The 17544-nt window shown below is 46.3% G+C and overlaps 1 protein-coding gene across 1 annotated transcript; it reads right to left on the reverse strand.

Annotated features, from left to right (window-relative positions):
- Positions 1 to 14974: 14974 nt before the first annotated feature.
- DUSP23 (dual specificity phosphatase 23) lies at positions 14975 to 16604 on the reverse strand. Its single transcript, XM_002809935.4, has 3 exons — positions 16491 to 16604; positions 16142 to 16410; positions 14975 to 15366 (listed from the first exon to the last, which is right to left on the reverse strand). Exons 2-3 carry the CDS (start codon positions 16406 to 16408, stop codon positions 15181 to 15183), a joined length of 453 nt encoding a protein of 150 aa, XP_002809981.1. The 5' UTR covers positions 16409 to 16410; positions 16491 to 16604; the 3' UTR covers positions 14975 to 15180.
- Positions 16605 to 17544: the final 940 nt, after the last annotated feature.

Genomic DNA, 17544 nt, shown 5'->3' on the forward strand with positions numbered 1-17544 from the left:
GTGGAGGTCTCAGAAGCTCCTTTTACTCTACCTGTCAAGGCTGAACCCAGCCTCCACCTCCCAACCTGGTCCTTTTCTGTTTCCTACATTATCCAACAGCACCACTAACCCTGATTGCGAGTCAGAAACGGCTTGTCATGACTCTGATTTTCCCCAAAGTGCAAAATAAAGCAGCAACAATGTTGCCATTCACATGATCCTTTAAGATAATAGAAATTGTGTATTTGTGGGCACACACATGTGCTTTATGTTTTTCTTGTTTATTATCTCCCGACTGCCTGCCCTCACTGCCAGTCTGGCTAAATCTCAGTCATGTCTTAGATTTAAAAGTTTATATAACCCTTGCTGCAGAAACATTTTCCTGACAACTGTCCCCCCCCCAGGCTGAGTTAGGTGCACATACATCCCCTGTCTGAGGATTTAGCACTTTCCCCTGGCACTGTAATTACCTCTTGTGTGCATTCCCCCAAGAGACTGCAAGCTTTCTGAGGGCAAGGGCCTTTTCTGTCTTGCTCTTTGCTGTACCCTCAGTGCCTGGAAGCAGGTGTTCAACACATATGTGTGGGATGGAGACTGCAATAAGGCAGAGGTCCCCTTCTCCCTGATCCTGCTCATGTACAGTGACACTCAGTGTGTTGGCTGCTAACTGCCTTCTCACCTGCCCTCCTTCAGGTCCTCTTACCCTCTCTTATTCATGAATAAGCAGATTTTAGGGTAAGGTTACTTTACTAAAGGTGGTTGGTTGACTCTGAATTAGCTTAATATCCAAATAACTCAGCACCTATTACTTTCCTTCGTGGCAGTAGGAGAATGTCAATTTCTTTAGAGGGACATCAATTAAATCCATGCTATTCCTTTGAACCAGAACTCCACACTCCCCTCTATTTCCTTACTTTTAATTTCATACATAACCACTGCATTCCTCCTCCTCGTACGTGCCATCACAGGCAGCATGTTAAGTTTTCAGTGTGCTTCAGATAAAACATCCTTGAGTGGAAATCTGTGGTTACCAAAAACAGCTTTAGAAATTAGGGAATGGCTCCACAGAAGGAGCTGAAAATGGCTGGAGGCTCATTCTTGGCTGGAGATTGAGGAAGAAACGCATATATAATTAAAGTGATAAATTGGATTTTTTTTTTGGTTCTCTGTTTACCACTGTCAAACATAATCTATTTCATGCATTTATATAGAATGCATAAAATAGGTCAGATTTAATTTTCTTCAGTTTGCTTGTTTTCTCCTCCAGTTCCTTGGGTAGATGCGGAACCCAGATGGAAATGGGAAGACTATAAAACTTGTGTCTTCAGAGGAGATGGTGGTAAAGGATTTAGTGCACTGGACCCTGGGAGTTGGACACTCATGGGTGAGTGAAAGAGGCACCTAGGAATGAGCATGGTGTGTGAGTCAGACAGGCTTGAGTTAGAATCCTGACTTTGCTGAATGAGGCTGCATGGCTTGGATTCCCTACTCATTCCTATTCTCAAAGTATTCCTTCCTGCACTCATTCCCTCCATTCTTTCCCACCATCAATTTCTCTCTCCACTGGATTTTTCCATCTGTATATGGACATGCACAATAACATCCAAAGCAAACCAAACCTCTCCTTTGCCTCACTCATCTTTTTCAGCTTCCTCCCCATCTTTCTCCTCCCTTCCGTTTGGGCTGGAAGACTCACCCACACTCACTCTTTCCTCTTCTGCAATCCCTACTCACTCCCTAATAGTGGGTGATCTGGCCTTAGCTCCCACCACTTCACTGAACTGCTTTTGCTAAAGACACAAAGGCTCCTGTGTTGCTGGCTCCAACGGGGGATTCTCTGCCCTCTGCTGACTTGGCCACTCTGCATTTGAACTGTTGACATTTCACGTTCCTCCACTCTGAAATGCTTTTCTGTCTTGGCATGCATCACGTCCCCCTCTCCTGATTCTCCTGCCTCACTGGCCACTCCTTAGTCTCTTTGCTGGATCATCCTCTTTCTCCTGACACTAAATGCAGGGATGCTCAGAGTTTGCTATTTACTCTGTCTCCCTATTCTCATGGCTTGAAATCACATGCTGGTGACACCCAAATTTATATCTCCTGATCTGGCTCAACCTCTCCCGAGGATCTTGGACCTGAATATGCAATTGCCCAGCTCTACTCCTCCACTTGGGTGGGTCACAATCATCTCGAACTTGACATGTCCAAAATAAAACTCTGTCCCTCTCCTCCTTGCTGGGAACGAATGAACAGATGCACAAACAATTCTGGTCATGGTTCCTGCTCTCATCCCCGCCAGTCTTCTCAGCCAGTAAACAGCACCACCAGTTACTGAAATCCAAACCTCAGAGTCATACTTCACTTCTAACCTATTCCCAAGTTCTGTTGATTCCTCTTCAAAATATATCTCAAATTCACCTTATTCTCTCCATTTTTTCTGCCGCCATTACAATGGAGTTCCCCAATGTCCTTTGCCTACGTTACTGTAAACGCCTGTTAATTCTTTTCCTGGCCTCTGCTCCTTACCCTCCTTTTTTCTGTCTTGCACAGAGCAGACACAAGTAACCCAATCAGTGTAAACAGATCAATGTAAACACTCCTCTGGCTAAAGCTCCCCTCCCCATGTCTCTCCATTCCACTAAGAATAAACCATCCCCTCTTTTATAGCAGCCTCCATGCCCAGCCCTGTCTCTCTGGCCTGCCCTGAGGCTATGCCCCCTCTTACTATGCTCTGGCTGATGTTTCAGCTCTGGCAACACAGGGAGCACCTTTCTTTCTCAGGTGCTGTTCTCTCATTCTCTCTCTCTCTCTCCCTTTTTTTTAAGAGGGAGTCTCGCTATGTTGCCCAGGCTGGAGTGCAGTGGCGTCATCTGGGCTCACTGCAACTTCCTCTTCCCGGGTTCAAGCTCCTTCCTCAGCCTCCCGAGTAGTTGGGATTACAGGCGCCTGCCACCATGCCCAGCTAATTTTTGTATTTTTTGTAGAGACAGGGTTTCACCATGTTGGCTAAGTTGGTCTTGAACTCCTGACCTCAAGTGATCCACCCACTTTGGCCCCCCAAAGTGCTGGGATTACAGGTGGGACCCACTGCACCTGGCCCGCTCTTCCCTTTGTCTCAGAGGCTCTTCCCCTACCCACCATCTCTCTTCCTCCCCTTTCTAAATAAATCAACAAATAAGATAATAAATAAATAAATAAATATTATTAAATATTCAAAAGGGAAAGGCATATGAAAGAAGATAAGAAACATTCGGGTACTCGTCACGCAGCAGTTTTTAATTTGAAAATGTTGCATATTTGCTTCAAGTTTTTGTTTTTCTTAAAGAAATAAAATAGCACAGTATCAGCTGAAGTCCCATATATACTCCTCCCCAATTCTATTCTTTCTCACTTCACATAAGTAACCCCTGAACCTGGTATTCATCCCTCCCAAGTGTGTTTTCATACTTTCACAACATACACCTGCACTGATCAACAATATATGGTACTGTTTGGAACAGTTACAATTTTATGTAAATGGTATTTCACTGTGGAGGACTCTGCAACTCACCCTTCTTCTCAGCCTTGTTTGTGAGATGGATTCACACTGACATGTGTGGCTCTCATCATCTCCACGGTGGAATAGTATTTCATTGAATATACATGTCTGATTTTATCTATTCTTCTAATGATGGATAATGGTGGCATTTTCGATTTTTGGCCATTATAAACAACGCTGCAAAGGATATTTGCACACGTCTCCTTGGGCACATGTTTGAGAGTTTCTCTAGGGTAAAATGTTAAAAACAGAATTTCTGAATAATAGAGTATGTGTCTCTTCAACTTTACTAGATAGTGACAGATTGCTCTTCAAAGTGGTTGAGCAAATTTCCACTCCCACGGCAGTGTGGGTAAATTTACGGAGCTCCACAGTCTCGCTGACTTAGCTGATGCGGGGAGGGGGACAGAGCAGGCACCCAGCAGCTTGCTGAGATCTAGGGCAGCAGCGGCAGAAGGGGGACTCTGCTCTTCTCTCTCCCAGTTGTCCTGTCCAATGGTCAGGTGGTTGGCGGTCAGGATCCCAGAGGCACATTTAGAGCAGGCTCTGCCACCTGAGTCACTGGGAGATGGGGTCTTAGTCCTCCTCTCCTCTAATTCTTTTCTAAAATTTTAAAGCAATACAAAACAAAAGCTTCCCTATCTTGAACTAAAATGAAAAAGGACCCAACGTGCTGCAACAAATGTCTATATGCTTAACATCCTAAATATACATGGCTAACATTTTCACGTATACATTTGCTTCAGATGTTTTCTTTTTAGGAAATAAAGCACATTTCAGTTAAACTTGAAGTTCCCCTTCCTGGTCTTTTCTCTCCTTTCTCGGAGGCAGCTAAGATTCTGAGTTTGGTAGGTGTCCAGACCATTTATTTGTGTAACATATGTATGTATCAACACACAATTCATAGTATTGTTTGTTTTTATTCATACAAATGGTATTTTGTATCTGCAAGTTTCTTTCCTACCCACCCAACATTGTTTCCAAAATACATCTGTGTTGATACTGGTATCTCTAGTTGAGTGTTTGTCCATTCTCCTAGCAATATATTTTCAGGTTGTTTTCAGTTTTTGGCTATTTCAACAAAGCTGTATATACACTCCATGGAGGCAGACATTTTGATTTTTGTTAACACTCAATTTTTAGACCCTAGAATTGTGCCTGGCATATAGTAGGTGTTCAATACAACACGCATTGCGTTAGTGAATAAGTGAGGAGCCTCATACATGTCGCTAACTTACTCAAATGTAGAATTTGTCTGCAAATATATATATATATATATAGTGAAGTGACTGGATTTTGGGGTGAACTAATCAACATATCACTCTCCAAGGTTACTATACTGATTTACATATCCTCAGCAGTTTAGGAGTTCCCGTTTCCCCTTAGCCTTGATAACTTTAGTATTTTGTGATTTGGTGTGTGTGAATGTGTCCGTGTGTGTGGATGTGTGTGTGTGTGTGTGTGGGAGGAGGGTGGGTGTATGTGTGTCCAATCCTGCTGTATATAAAATCATGTCTTATTGTTGTTATTCTTATTTTAATTTGTAGTGTCCTGGTTTCTTTCTGATTTGCCTCACCTGGGGATCCCATTGACTTCCCTTGTGGCCTCCAGGTTATTAAAGGAGCAGAGGTGGGTTGGGGTGGGTTGAGGGTCCTCTCAAGAGTGTGGCCTGACTCCTGCATGGGCCTGGAACCCTCCATGTCTTCCCAGCCTTCCTTTGTCCCTGGAGGAATTTGAGCACTGGTGCCAGGGCAGATCTGGGACCACAGGATTGCAGAACAGAATGTGGAGACCCAGGCTTGTCCCCTCTGCCCAGCCCCATCTTGGGCTCTGCAGTCCTCTGTGAGGGACAGGAGAGGACTCCCTGGTGCCTGTGCTGGTCTGTGATTTTCTAGGTCTTCAGGTGAACAGTGCTGACCAGGAGATACCTGAGTCGCCAGACTCAGCTGCCTTGACTTTTCCAGGACCTGGGGTGTTCCTCTGTGGGGAGCTGTCTTTGTAGTCCCCAGCCCTCCCCTCCTCAGCACACACCATGCCCTCTGTTTACAGAAAAACATACCACCTGATCTGTGTGGCCTTTTTAGTACTTGACAAATTGATCACTATTTGGAGAAGAGAAGACAGGTTTGAGGGTAAGTGGACAGACGTGGTGACAGAGAAGGGGAGGGAGTAGGGATGTAACTGAGGCAAAAATTTTGAAGGCTCAGGACACCCCCTGAACTGGGACAATAGGGAGAAATGCTGGACTGAGTTGCAGCACCTGGGGTCGCTGCCTCTGTGGACCTGTGAATTGGGTCGACTGAGATATGGCAACATTCCAAGATTTAAAATGTGAATGCAGGGAATCAGGCAGAGCAGTGGGTGTGCAGGAGGCTGTGCCAGCTGCAGTCTGAGAGACATATATTTCTAGCAGGCAGGGATGACACTCACTTGAGATCCTTTCCCATTTGAAAAGCATTAAAAAATCATAACCTGCAGGCCCAGAGGGTGAGCACTCTGACTTAACAACCCTTTTACTTTCTTTTGCAAAGCATTAAAGTCATTAACTTCCAGCAAGCAGGAAAAGCAGGTTCTTACTTAACTCTTATCTTCTGAAAAGCCTTAAAAATCAGCAGCCGTGAGACCCTGTCTCTCTTTGGCAGTGTTAAATCATGATGCACCAGATTGTGGCTAAGTAACGGAGCCATTCTGTCAGAGTGTAATTTAAGGAAAATTGGACCTAGTGACACGTCCTCTACTCAGAAAACTGTGGTGACTCCACACTGTTGATCAGATATGATCCAAACCTTTTGGCATGAGTTTTTGCTGCCCTTTCACTATCTTTACCTAACCATGCATTTCCTGCTACCCACTGGATGAGGTTTGTACTTCATCTATGCCGATTGACTCCCCATATTTTTCCCTCCCCTCACTGATACCTATTTGTCCTACTCATCCCTCTGTCTAAGGCTCCCCATATTGGACTCTGCACCCAACACATAACATTGGTATTTTTAATAACATCCAGCATTTGTGTATCCCTTTAGGCTATCCAACCTCACTCTCCACATCTCTTTGAAGGTTCAACTTTTTGAATTTCACTCCTCTTATCTCTTTAATCACTATCCCATTGCTTACGTATTTATGCATTGCATATTGGCTAATTGTATCCAACTTTGTATTTACACTTAGGAGGGTACATATGTCATGTATTCCTCCACTAGATTATCCATTCCCTAGATTTATTATTTTCTCCCCATTTATTCACCTATGTGCAGATACCAAGGTGACAGCACATCAGTTAGTCAGTCATCATCTGTTTATTGAGTATTGATGTGCCAGGCATTGTACTGTGCTAGAGGTATGCACATGGTCCTTAGACTGTAGCAGCATACAGAGAAACATCAAATGACTAAATGAATTATTATTGGTGAGCAAAGGGCCTCAAAGTAGGACAGATACTTTGGGAATACATGGGGGCCTGTTGGAAACCTTTTCCTGAAAAAGTGATGTTTAAACTATGACCAGTAGGGGTCAGTAGGAGTTAGGAGCTAGGCAAAGAGCTGGAAAGCAAAAGCATCCCACCTGCCCAGACTGTCACGTGGAGAGGGCACAAAAAGTATGCAGGAAAAGTAGTGTGGAGTAGTGTGCAGTAAAAGATCAACTCAGCAGCCCTGGACTGCCCAAACCCTGCACATTCCAAAGGTCGTTGAGACTGCCCTTGATTAGCTTCTGAGACCTCTGAACCCTTGAAATATCCTGCATGGTAAGAGTGTCTTTGTATACCTGAGACCATGAGCCAGGCCAGATCATTTCTGCTAACAATGTGAGTTATGGTGAGCACCTGTTTTTATATGCCTAGGCTGCTTTGGGCCATGTTGTTTCAGTCTGACCTGTGTTGGAGCTGGAGACTCAGTTATGTGAATGCTGCATGTCTATGTGACTGACCCCCTGCTACCCCAACAAAGCAAAACAAAACTAAACTAAACTAAACTAAACTAAACTAAACTAAACTAAACACAAAATGCTGGAGATCAAGGCTCAGGTGAACATCCTTGGTTGGCCGTATTTTGTATGTGCTGTCATATATTGTTGCTGGAAGAATTAAGCACTGTCCATGTGACTTTACTGGGAAAGGACAACTGGAAGCTCGTGCCTAGTTTCTTCCGAACTCTGCTGTATGTACCTTTCTTTCTTTCTTTTTTTTTTTTTTTGAGACGGAGTCTCGCTCTGTCGCCCAGGCAGGAGGGCAGTAGTGCAGTGGTGTGATCTTGGCTCACTGCAACCTCCGCCTCAGGGGTTCAGGAGATTCTCCTGCCTCAGTCTCCCGAGTATCTGGGACTATAGGCACGTGCCACCACCCTGGCTAATTTTTTTGTATTTTTAGTAGAGATGGGGTTTCGCCGTGTTAGCCAGGATGGTCTCAATCTCCTGACCTCGTGATCCACCTGCCTCAGCCTCCCAAAGTGCTGGGACTACAGGCGTGAGCCACTGTACTCGGGCTGTACCTTTCTTTTTTGTTGATTTTAACCCATTTCTTTTCATTGTAATATACTATAATCGAGAGTATATCAAGACAGGGTAATAATTTGAGAGGAAAGAAAACAGTATAACAGCTTTTCTGAGTTCTGTGAGTCCTTCTAGCAAAACATCCAACCTGAGAGTGGTTCTGCGGACCCCCAACACAGGCAGAGAGAAGAGAACAAAGCCTGTGGGAGAGAGGAGTATATAAGGTGAGGAAGGAGATGAAGAAAATGATTGGATTCCGTAGGTCCTTACAGGTCGTGGTCAAGAATGGCATGGTTCTGCCTGCAGGCTTGATCCGTGTGGCTACTTTAATTCTACTCCACGGCTCTAGGCTGCACCCAGCCCCAGCTAGATCTCAGGAAGTGCACCTAGGAAAACATGCAAATCAGTGAATTTCATTGGGGCGGGGGAGCCCAAGGGCACACAAAATCTAGCGAAGAAGATAAGTGGTGTCACCTGTGGGATGGTGCATGGATTAATATTTCCCATGGGGTCCCTTTGAGTTTGGAGTAGAGTCACTAACGCTCAATGTATATTATTAAAGAAGATTCAGTGGTGTGTTTACTGTAAAAGTGAGGACTGGCCAGGTGCGGTGGTTCACGCCTGTAATCCCAGCACTTTGGGAGGCCGAGGCAGGCGGATCACGAGGTCAGGAGATCGAGATCATCCTGGCTAACACGGCGAAACCCCATCTCTATTAAAAATACAAAAAATTAGCCGGGCGTGGTGGTGGTGGGTGCCTGTAGTCCCAGCTACTCGGGAGGCTGAGGCAGGAGAATCACATGAACCCAGGAAGTGGATGTTGCAGTGAGCCAAGATTGTGCCACTGCACTCCAGCCTGGGCGACAGGGTGAGACTTCATCTCAAAAAAGAAAAATAAAAACAATAATAATTTAAAAAATGAGGACTGAGCTCTGATTTTTTTTAACTTGCCCAAATTCTTATCTAAGGGGCCTGGGGTGTCATGACCTTCAAACCACAAATTCTCATCAGATGGGTTATATTTAGCCCTATATATTGTGACTTACTTTCCAATGTGACTCTGGCATAACATTATGTGACAAAGAAGAAGGTCAAACTATTTTACCCCAAAAGCATGTTTCTTTGCCATATTTTGAAATGGTCTTGCAAAGCTGTCCTTTGTGGGGGGACGTGTGCATCTGTAAAGAATCTCTATTAACATAGCTAGATCTTTTTCTTCCAGGCCCCCCAATCCTGAAGAGATTAAGTAAGAATCTAGTACATTTTAAAGGCCTGAATAGGAAACATTTGTCATCTATTATCTCTAAGAGCAGCCACTGTAAGATTTCAGAAGAACCTTAGTATACACAATCTTTTATCTTTTTATTTTTTTTATTTATTTATTTTTTTTCTGAGACGGAGTCTCACCCTGTTGCCCGGGCTGGAGTGCAATGGTGCCATCTCTGCTCACTGCAACCTCCGCCTCCCATGTTCAAACAATTCTTCTGCCTCAGCCTCCCGAGTAGCTGGGATAACAGGCACATGCCACCACGCCCAGCTAATTTTTGTATTTTTAGTAGAGACGGGGTTTTGCCATGTCGGCCAGGCTGGTCTTCAACTCCTGACCTCGTGATCCGTCCACCTTGGCCTCCCAAAGTGCTGGATTACAGGCGTGAGCCACTGTGCCCGGTCCACAATCTTTTATCTTAACCTGAACATTTCCTTTCCATTGATCCCAGGTCTTTAGACAAACTCAACCAATTGTCAATCAGAAAATGTTTAAATTTACCTGTAGCCTGGAAGCCCCCTCCCCACCTGCTTTGAGTTGTCCCACCTTTCTGAACCAAATCAATGTATTTCTTAAATGCATTTGATTGATGATTGATGTCTTGTGCCTCCCTAAAATGTATAAAACCAAGCTGTACCCTGACCTCTTTGGGCACATGTTCTCAGGATCTCCTGAGGGCTGTGTCACGGGCCATGGTCACTCATATTTGACTCAGAGTAAATCTCTTAAAATATTTTAGAGTTTGACTCTTTTTGTTGACAAAAGCTAGCAGGGAAACAATCCCAGAACTGTTTGCCATACTGAATGCCACACATTGAAAACATCACTAATTTATTTCATGATTATATATCTATGGTGACAGAGTAAGTCAGTGGAAAAATAGGGTGAAAGAGTTGTCAAAGCAATTTAAGCAATTTATTGGCACAAGAAACTCTGTTATCAGGGTTGGAAATAAGTCATCAATTTCAGGCATGGACGTGCACCAAAGTGTTTCTTAAATTTCTGCTTGCTTGGACAAGCATGCTGACTTCTCAAGAGCATGCCTCGAATCCATAATAGCCAGAGAAAAATTTTAAAGTAATGGAAGAAGTGCTTATGTAATTCATTTCTAAGTCAACAGGGGATTATATTTTTGATGGTGTTGGAGGCTTGAGGCAGAAGCCTGATAGAGATGATGACTGTGCTGGCAGCCTGCACACTCCCAAGTCAGAGTTATGCCACTGAACATTGAGCAGCAGTGCTGGGGAAGCCGTGTGATTGGAGAGCTCCATCGATGGCCCTGTGAGTCCAGATGACTCCGTTCTGGGGAATACGAGATGCTGTTATATATTTTCTAATTACAATAAAGTCTATTCTCTCTGCTCCCAAGAGGGAAGGCAACTGTCGGTTTACAGATAGACAGCCCAAAGTTTGAATCCTGCTCAACTCGGTGACTGTGGGAAGATCACCTAAACTCTCTGGGTCAGTTTATCCATCTGTGCACTGGTTATTGTAATGCTTTGTTCACAGGGTATTTTTTGTTTTGTTTTGTTTTTTCTTTTTCTTTTTTTTTTGAGGATGGAATGAGATAATGTCTGTAAAGCATTTGGCACAGTGCCTGGCATGCATTAAGGGCTCAAGCAACAAGAAAACAGAAAGGGTATTATGGTTTTCAGTAAATCATCAGACATAAAAAGACATTTCTGAGGGCTTGATACCAGACACACATGCCTTAAGACTGTCATGCCAGATAAGGATATCTGTTTGCTTTGAATTAGATAATAGTGGATGTGAGAGAACCACCCTGATAGATCAGTGTCACTATTTTGCTCTTAAATACTCAGGCCACATTTTTAATTTATTTGTATTTTTTATCATCCAGCTCAAAATGTCACTGGGCCACATTTTAAGGAGAAGAACATAATTCAGGTGCTATTGACATGAGTGTCAGATGCAGCGTTGTTCTTTGGCTTCCTAAGAGAATAAAAAGGGTGGTCATTGGAAGCCATGTTGATAAGACGGCCCATGAGGCCAAGCTCTAATCATGAAGGCAGATGCCTTTGTGGGCTGAAACCAGGAAAAGTCTTGGCAAGTGGGATGCCTGGCCAAAGAAACATGAGCTCTGAAGTTACAACTTGAGTTTGTATCTCAGCTCCATCAACAGTGTGTGGCTTTGGGCATGTTATTTATCTCTCTAAATCTCAGTCCCTTCATCTATAAAAAGGGGGAAATACATGACTTGCAGAGTTGTAAGGATAAAATAATATAACACAATGTATGTAAAACACCTGCTACATGGTAAGCACTTTGTAAATGATGGCAATTATGATCCTATAAGTAAGAAAAGTACGGTCATGACAAAATGCAAAATACATTTGCGGTAATTGACATTGTTTTGTGACAAAGCAATCCTGTGAGACCAAAATCTCAGAAAGAATGGCAGGATACAGACAGCAGAACATTTGATTTGAAGCTTGGCACACGGGTGCAGTTCATTCTGGGAAATGGTTTATGGTTTGGATCAAATCTCCGCCCCAGGTAATGTGCTTACCATTGCCCCGGGAAGACTAGATCTTGGGGATAATGGGGGGCAGGTGGGACCTCCTCAGCCAGAGGAACAGCAGTGATGAGCCTCCTGTGGACAGGAGCCCCACGTGTTATGAATGGGTCAGGATGTAAGGGTGATGACCAAGTATAGCTCCAAGAGAGGTGTGTGCCAGCCTCAGTGTATGCAGTGTGTGGCCTATTTCCCCACTCCAGTCCTCTCTGCAGCAGGACACCTATGTTGGGATACATGGCTTGTGAGGTGGTCATGGAATCCAGAACCGAGGAGGAATCTTCTTAGAGAAGGTGCTTGTTAAGGTTAAGGTTTAAGGCTGGTGCTCCTTCTGACCTGCTTCCAGTTGTTTCTGCAACTGGATAATTTTCTCAAAGGGGAACCCAAGAGGTGACTACTGCAGAGCCCAAATGATATGAAGGGATGTTTTCCAGATAGAGAAGCCTCCGTTCAGCAGAGAACTCTGATCACGTACCAGAGAATAAACATGAATTAAACGTAAAAAAACATGGGGATGGGAGTAGATGTTACTGCAGCTGTGCCCATCAGCAGCTCATTGAGAATCAAAGTCTCCTGAATATGGAAAGTTAGTGGTGTCTATCACTGTCTTGGGAAACCAGCCAGGAAAAAGGCTGAGAGACCAGGGATGGCTACCAGACATTGCTTGAAAAGGTAGGAGGTTTGAGTTGGTCCTTTCTGTCCTATTAAGATGTGTGCATCCACAGGAGACATTACCAAGTATGTTCCCACCTCCACTCCCAGAGGAAATGAAAGCCAATGACTGCATCCAGTGCTTGTTGGTCTGATGCAGTTCTCAGTTGAGGCTGATTTTGCTCCCCCAGGGGACATCTGGCAATGTCTAGAGACATTTTTGTTGTCACAACTGGGGGGAGGAGGGGTATCCTACTGGCATCTGGTGAATAGAGGCCGGGCAAGCTGCTAAAGATCCAACAATGCACAGACAGCCCCAACAACAAAGAAAGCACCCACTTTCAAATGTCAATAGTTGAGATATCCTGGTTTCAGGCGAATGTTCTTTTTAGATGGTGGCACTGATCATCTATCTCAGCGTAGAAAGGGAAGGGACATGGCTAGTCTGTTACCCCTTATTGGTAGCCATAGACATAAGAGGGCTTGGTGAGAAGACAAAAACAATTGGGAGTGGAAATGAGCCCAAAGGAAGCCACAGGCTAACCCACCAGGTAGATGGAAGGATAAGGGCAGAGTTTTTCATTTCAAGCCAACTTTTACTTATTTAAAAAGCAGTTTCCTTAAGCACTTAATTATATGTGTATTTCCCTAAGGCACTCTTGAGGCAGAGGAGACTTGCTTAAATTATGGGGATGGAGGCAGTACACAGGGCTTTAATGGGGTTAGAAAAATTTTGTTTCCTTTGCAGGAGCCTTGGGAAGAAGGGAAGGGCATATTCCTCTTCCACAGTGCAGAGATGTGGGGAGGATGGAGTGACACAGGAACAGAGGCAGAAAGGGCAAGGATTGGCTGTATGGCCTAGCAGGTGAGGATCAGAGTGGAGACACGAACTTGGGGAAGCTTCATGCTTCACACCTCTCTCTCTCTCTCTCCATCCTGGTAAGCCCTCAGACTGGAGGGGAGGGGTTCAGGAAGTGGCCCATTCACACCCTTCATGCCCTACTCCCTTCACATGAAAATACACACACACCCCTTTGGAAGATGTTCTGGTTTGCATCAGAAACGGAATGGGGCCATACTGTTGGGGGAGGGGTGAATGGGGGAGAGCAGGGTAGACAGAACTTTCGGTGACTGGAGGGTAAGGGTTTCAGTGCATCCTCTATTTGCATTCTCATTCCTCTGTTGCAGCTGGAATGCCTGGAATGTGTGGGTTTCTTCTCTTTGGGAGACATCCTCACCTGAGTAGGCTAGGTGGGGACTAAGCTTGAAGGAACTGATCACTCAGATTTGACAAATAAAGGAAAACTGGGGAGAGGGCATCTTATGGCCTTAGATTGGCAAGACTTCAGCTGATATCTGTTTAAGGTTGAGTTGGACAGGGATGAACTGGGTGGTTAGTGGTGGAAGGGGGAGAGCAGCAGAAAGGAGGACCAGTTGGCTAGGCCTGTCTCTGGTCTATGATACAAAAGATGAGATCTACAGGGGACCCCTTGACTCCCCACTCTTCTATGTCTCCACTGGAACTGGAATGCATGTCTACAATAGCATCCATTGTCTGTGGTGGACTCTTATCTGTGACCATCTTCTCCAGCAGGCTGAGCTCTTGAGAGCAGGAATTATGTCTCATTCCACTGTGTGGCCTCCAGATCTAACAGAACTCATACAGGTATGTACAGGAACTCACACATTCTATGGTGAATTTCTATCTTATTCAGCCTGCTATTGCAGAAAAGAGCACAGGCAGACCTACAGCAAAGAGTCCATTGGGCGGATATATGCCATTCTTCCCATCTCTCGTAAGTCAAAAGTGTAGTGGTGCTGGCAAAACGGGGCCCAACAGGGGGGCAGAATGGGGTCCAATAGGGGATAACTGGAGATAACATCTGAGAAACATGGCCAAGATTTAGAGCCCTGGAACTCTTCATTTAATTGTTAAATATCTGCTCTGCGTAATTGCCTAGATTGGCTCTGTTCTCATGTCCTTTGGCCTGAGGTTGTGGGGCAGCAGAATGGGCCAGAGAGTCCAGATGAGCTGAGCAGCACCTGAGGTTGGTAAGAGGTGACCAGCCCTGGGGAGATGGAGATGGTGGTTATCTGTGAGTGCGACATCCAGGCTGTCTCTACCCCCAGATAAACAAGGGTGACATGTGTGCAGCAGGTGGGCCTACCCAGAGGGGCCTCCTGGCCTGTGAGCATCAGAGACCTGGGAATGCCAGGAGGCCAGGCTACTCTGGACCTGAATCCTTTTAATTGACTAGCTCCCCCAGAAAACACATCAAATATTGTCAGGAAACAGATACACAGCATTTCAGCATCTTCAAGGGATTGAAGACATGTGTTGCTATTCTGGCCCATCCTTCCACTTTCTAGAAGTGTGAAGATGGGCCTCTCTGAGCTTTGCCCACCTCATCCAAAGAACAGAGATGGCCCATCTGTCTTTCCTGTATCACAGGACTACAGTGAGGCTGAAATAAGTTGATGTGTGGGAATGCTTTATAAAGTACCATGCAACGTGCCCTGGTTCGTACAACTCATTTATTCAACAAAGCAGTACAAGCCTCCCCTTCAATCAGGACCTGCCTGCAGGGGTGGGCTACTTCAGTGTCTTGAGCCAATGGGAGCTAAAGGGTTTAATACTTTAGTCCACTTCCCTTCATCTCTGGCCCCATCGACAACATGGGGAAGGGGAGTGAGGGACTGGTAGAAGGGTACTGAGGCCCCTTATTTCGTTCGCTGGTAGAACTGGAAGACTGCTTTCTCCTGCTCATAGGTCTCGATGGAGCCGGGTCGTAGTCGTCGGATTTCAGCAATGGCATCTCCTGCAGCCAAGCCCCGCTCCTTCACCAGGTAACAGGCCAGCATGGTGCCAGTGCGGCCAAAGCCCAGAGCACAGTGCACTCCCACAGCCTACGAAGATGGGGCTCGATGGGTGCCATTCAACTCCCTCACCCACAACTGTTTCCTGCCTCTCACTTGGTTCTCCCCACAGCTCCTTCTTCTGTGCCAGGTCCAGGGCTGTGCAGCAAAGTCAGGGAGGGCTGTCCCTGCACTAGGTGGCTAGGAGGCCTCTGCAGTGGCTGGTTCAAGAGCTGTCCACCTCCGCACAGCCCTCCACCTGTGGTGTTCAATACAGAAGCCAGTAGCCACGGCTACTGTGGCTACTGTGTACTTGAAATGTGGCTAGTGCAAATTGAGATGTAGTGTGAAAAACGCAACAGGGTATGAAGAGGTGTAGAAAAAAGAGTGAAAATATCTCATTAAGATCAACAAAGTTAATTTTATCTGCTTCCCTGCTTTTTAAGAATGCGGTTGCTAGAAAAATTAACATTACGTGGAGCCACTTAGGTTCCATTATATTTGGACAGCTTTACTCTAGAAAATGGTAAACAGCCTCCACCTGACTTCAACCTCCACCTCTCCCAGGTGTCTGTCCACACCCTTCTTCTCAACTCACAGTATTAGCTGGTTTTCACTGCCTCTCCTCAAGCCCAGCTCGCACTGCTTCGCCCTCTCTTTAGTTCCTTCCGTTTAGCGCTTCCCTCCCCGGCACTGGCTTCCCGGCCCTACTGTCTGCCTCCCCGAGCCCAGCTAAGTTATTCCAGGCCCGGTCTCCCCAGCTCCGCCCGTGTCCCCCGCTGACCTTCCAGGGACCTCCCTCCCTGCGCTGACCCCGCCCGCTGACCTCTCCCCGTGCGTTGGCCTCGTCCACGATCTGTACGAAGCGGTCGATCTGGTCGGGGGCCGGCGGGCAAAAGTCGGGGATGCGCAGGCGGTGCAGGGTGAGGCCGGGGCAGCTGTCGCTGTGAGGGGGCCCGCGCTCCGTCAGGGACACCAGGTGCCGCACGCCCAGGTCCAACAGGAACTGGTAGTGGGCGGGGAGCCGCGGCAGCGCCAGCCCCGCCAGCCGGCCCGGAAGCACCCAGGAGAAGTTGGGGGGCTGCACGCCCATCGCTGGGAGAGGGTACAGGACAGCGGGTCACGGGGAGCAAGGCTCGCCAGCCCCGCTCCGGGCCAAGTAACCCACCACCTACCTGGCCTCGGCGCCTCCCGGGCCACGTGGTCTGCGGGGCACCGCCCTCGGGGACGCTCTGCCCAGCCGCGGGGATTGGCCCAGAGCCTGGGGCGGGGCTGGAACGCGGAACCCAGTCTCTGAGCGACGGAGGGAAGCGCCGCGATCCCGCCCCGTCCGAGCAGATCACGCGGTGATTGGCTGGATCATCATAATGGGCGGGGTTACTTCCGCGGGGTTCAACCCACTCAGCTAAGAAGGAAGACCTGGAGCGAGTTAGGAATTGTTTGCTGCGGATGGAACAACCCGGGGCCGGGCTCTGCTGCACCCTAGCGGCATGTTGCAGTCATTGCGTCACTGGCGCCTGCGCCTGCCTCCGCGCGGGCCGGCCTAGTTCTACCTCCTTCACGCTGGATGCCCTGGGGTTTAAGAGATGACAAATCGGCCTTCTCCCAGGACGAGGAGTCTCCTCTCTAATGACTGACTCGTCGTTATCAGCGACTTTTAGTTACTGCTGCACAGGAGGCTATTCTCATTTTTTCATTGCTGGAACTATTAAAAACTTACCCAGGGTAATAATTATAGTAATAATAATAACCAGCACCAACAGTCAACCCCCACTTCTCCTGTCAATCCAGTTGCTCCTCAGGACTTATTGAGCATTTATTATGTGCTAGATGGTCTTCTCAGCACTTAACACATACTGACTCATTTAATTGCCACAGTAATCTTATAAGATAGGTGATCTAATGAATCCCATTTTATGGATGAAAAAACAGAGGCACTGGAGAGGTTAATAAACTTGACCAAAGGATGATGACTAATGCCTCCAAAATCTTTAATAACACCGCCATTTCCTAAAGTTAAATGGAACATTGTTTTCTCTTCACATAACCCCCTCATGTCCCCAAATATTATCTGGGTTAAACGCTTGTGGGTTTTCTTAATTTTTATTAGTATTTCATATTTCTTCATTTTTCAAAGTTTCCTAGTTCTCTGGGTCACTGTCCCCTGGGCAGGCTAGAGTTGATTAGTGTTGTTCTTACTAGGTGGGGGCCCCTAGATCTGAACACCGT

Source organism: Pongo abelii, chromosome 1, assembly GCF_028885655.2.
Source record: "Pongo abelii isolate AG06213 chromosome 1, NHGRI_mPonAbe1-v2.0_pri, whole genome shotgun sequence".
NCBI classification, from domain to species: domain Eukaryota; kingdom Metazoa; phylum Chordata; class Mammalia; order Primates; family Hominidae; genus Pongo; species Pongo abelii.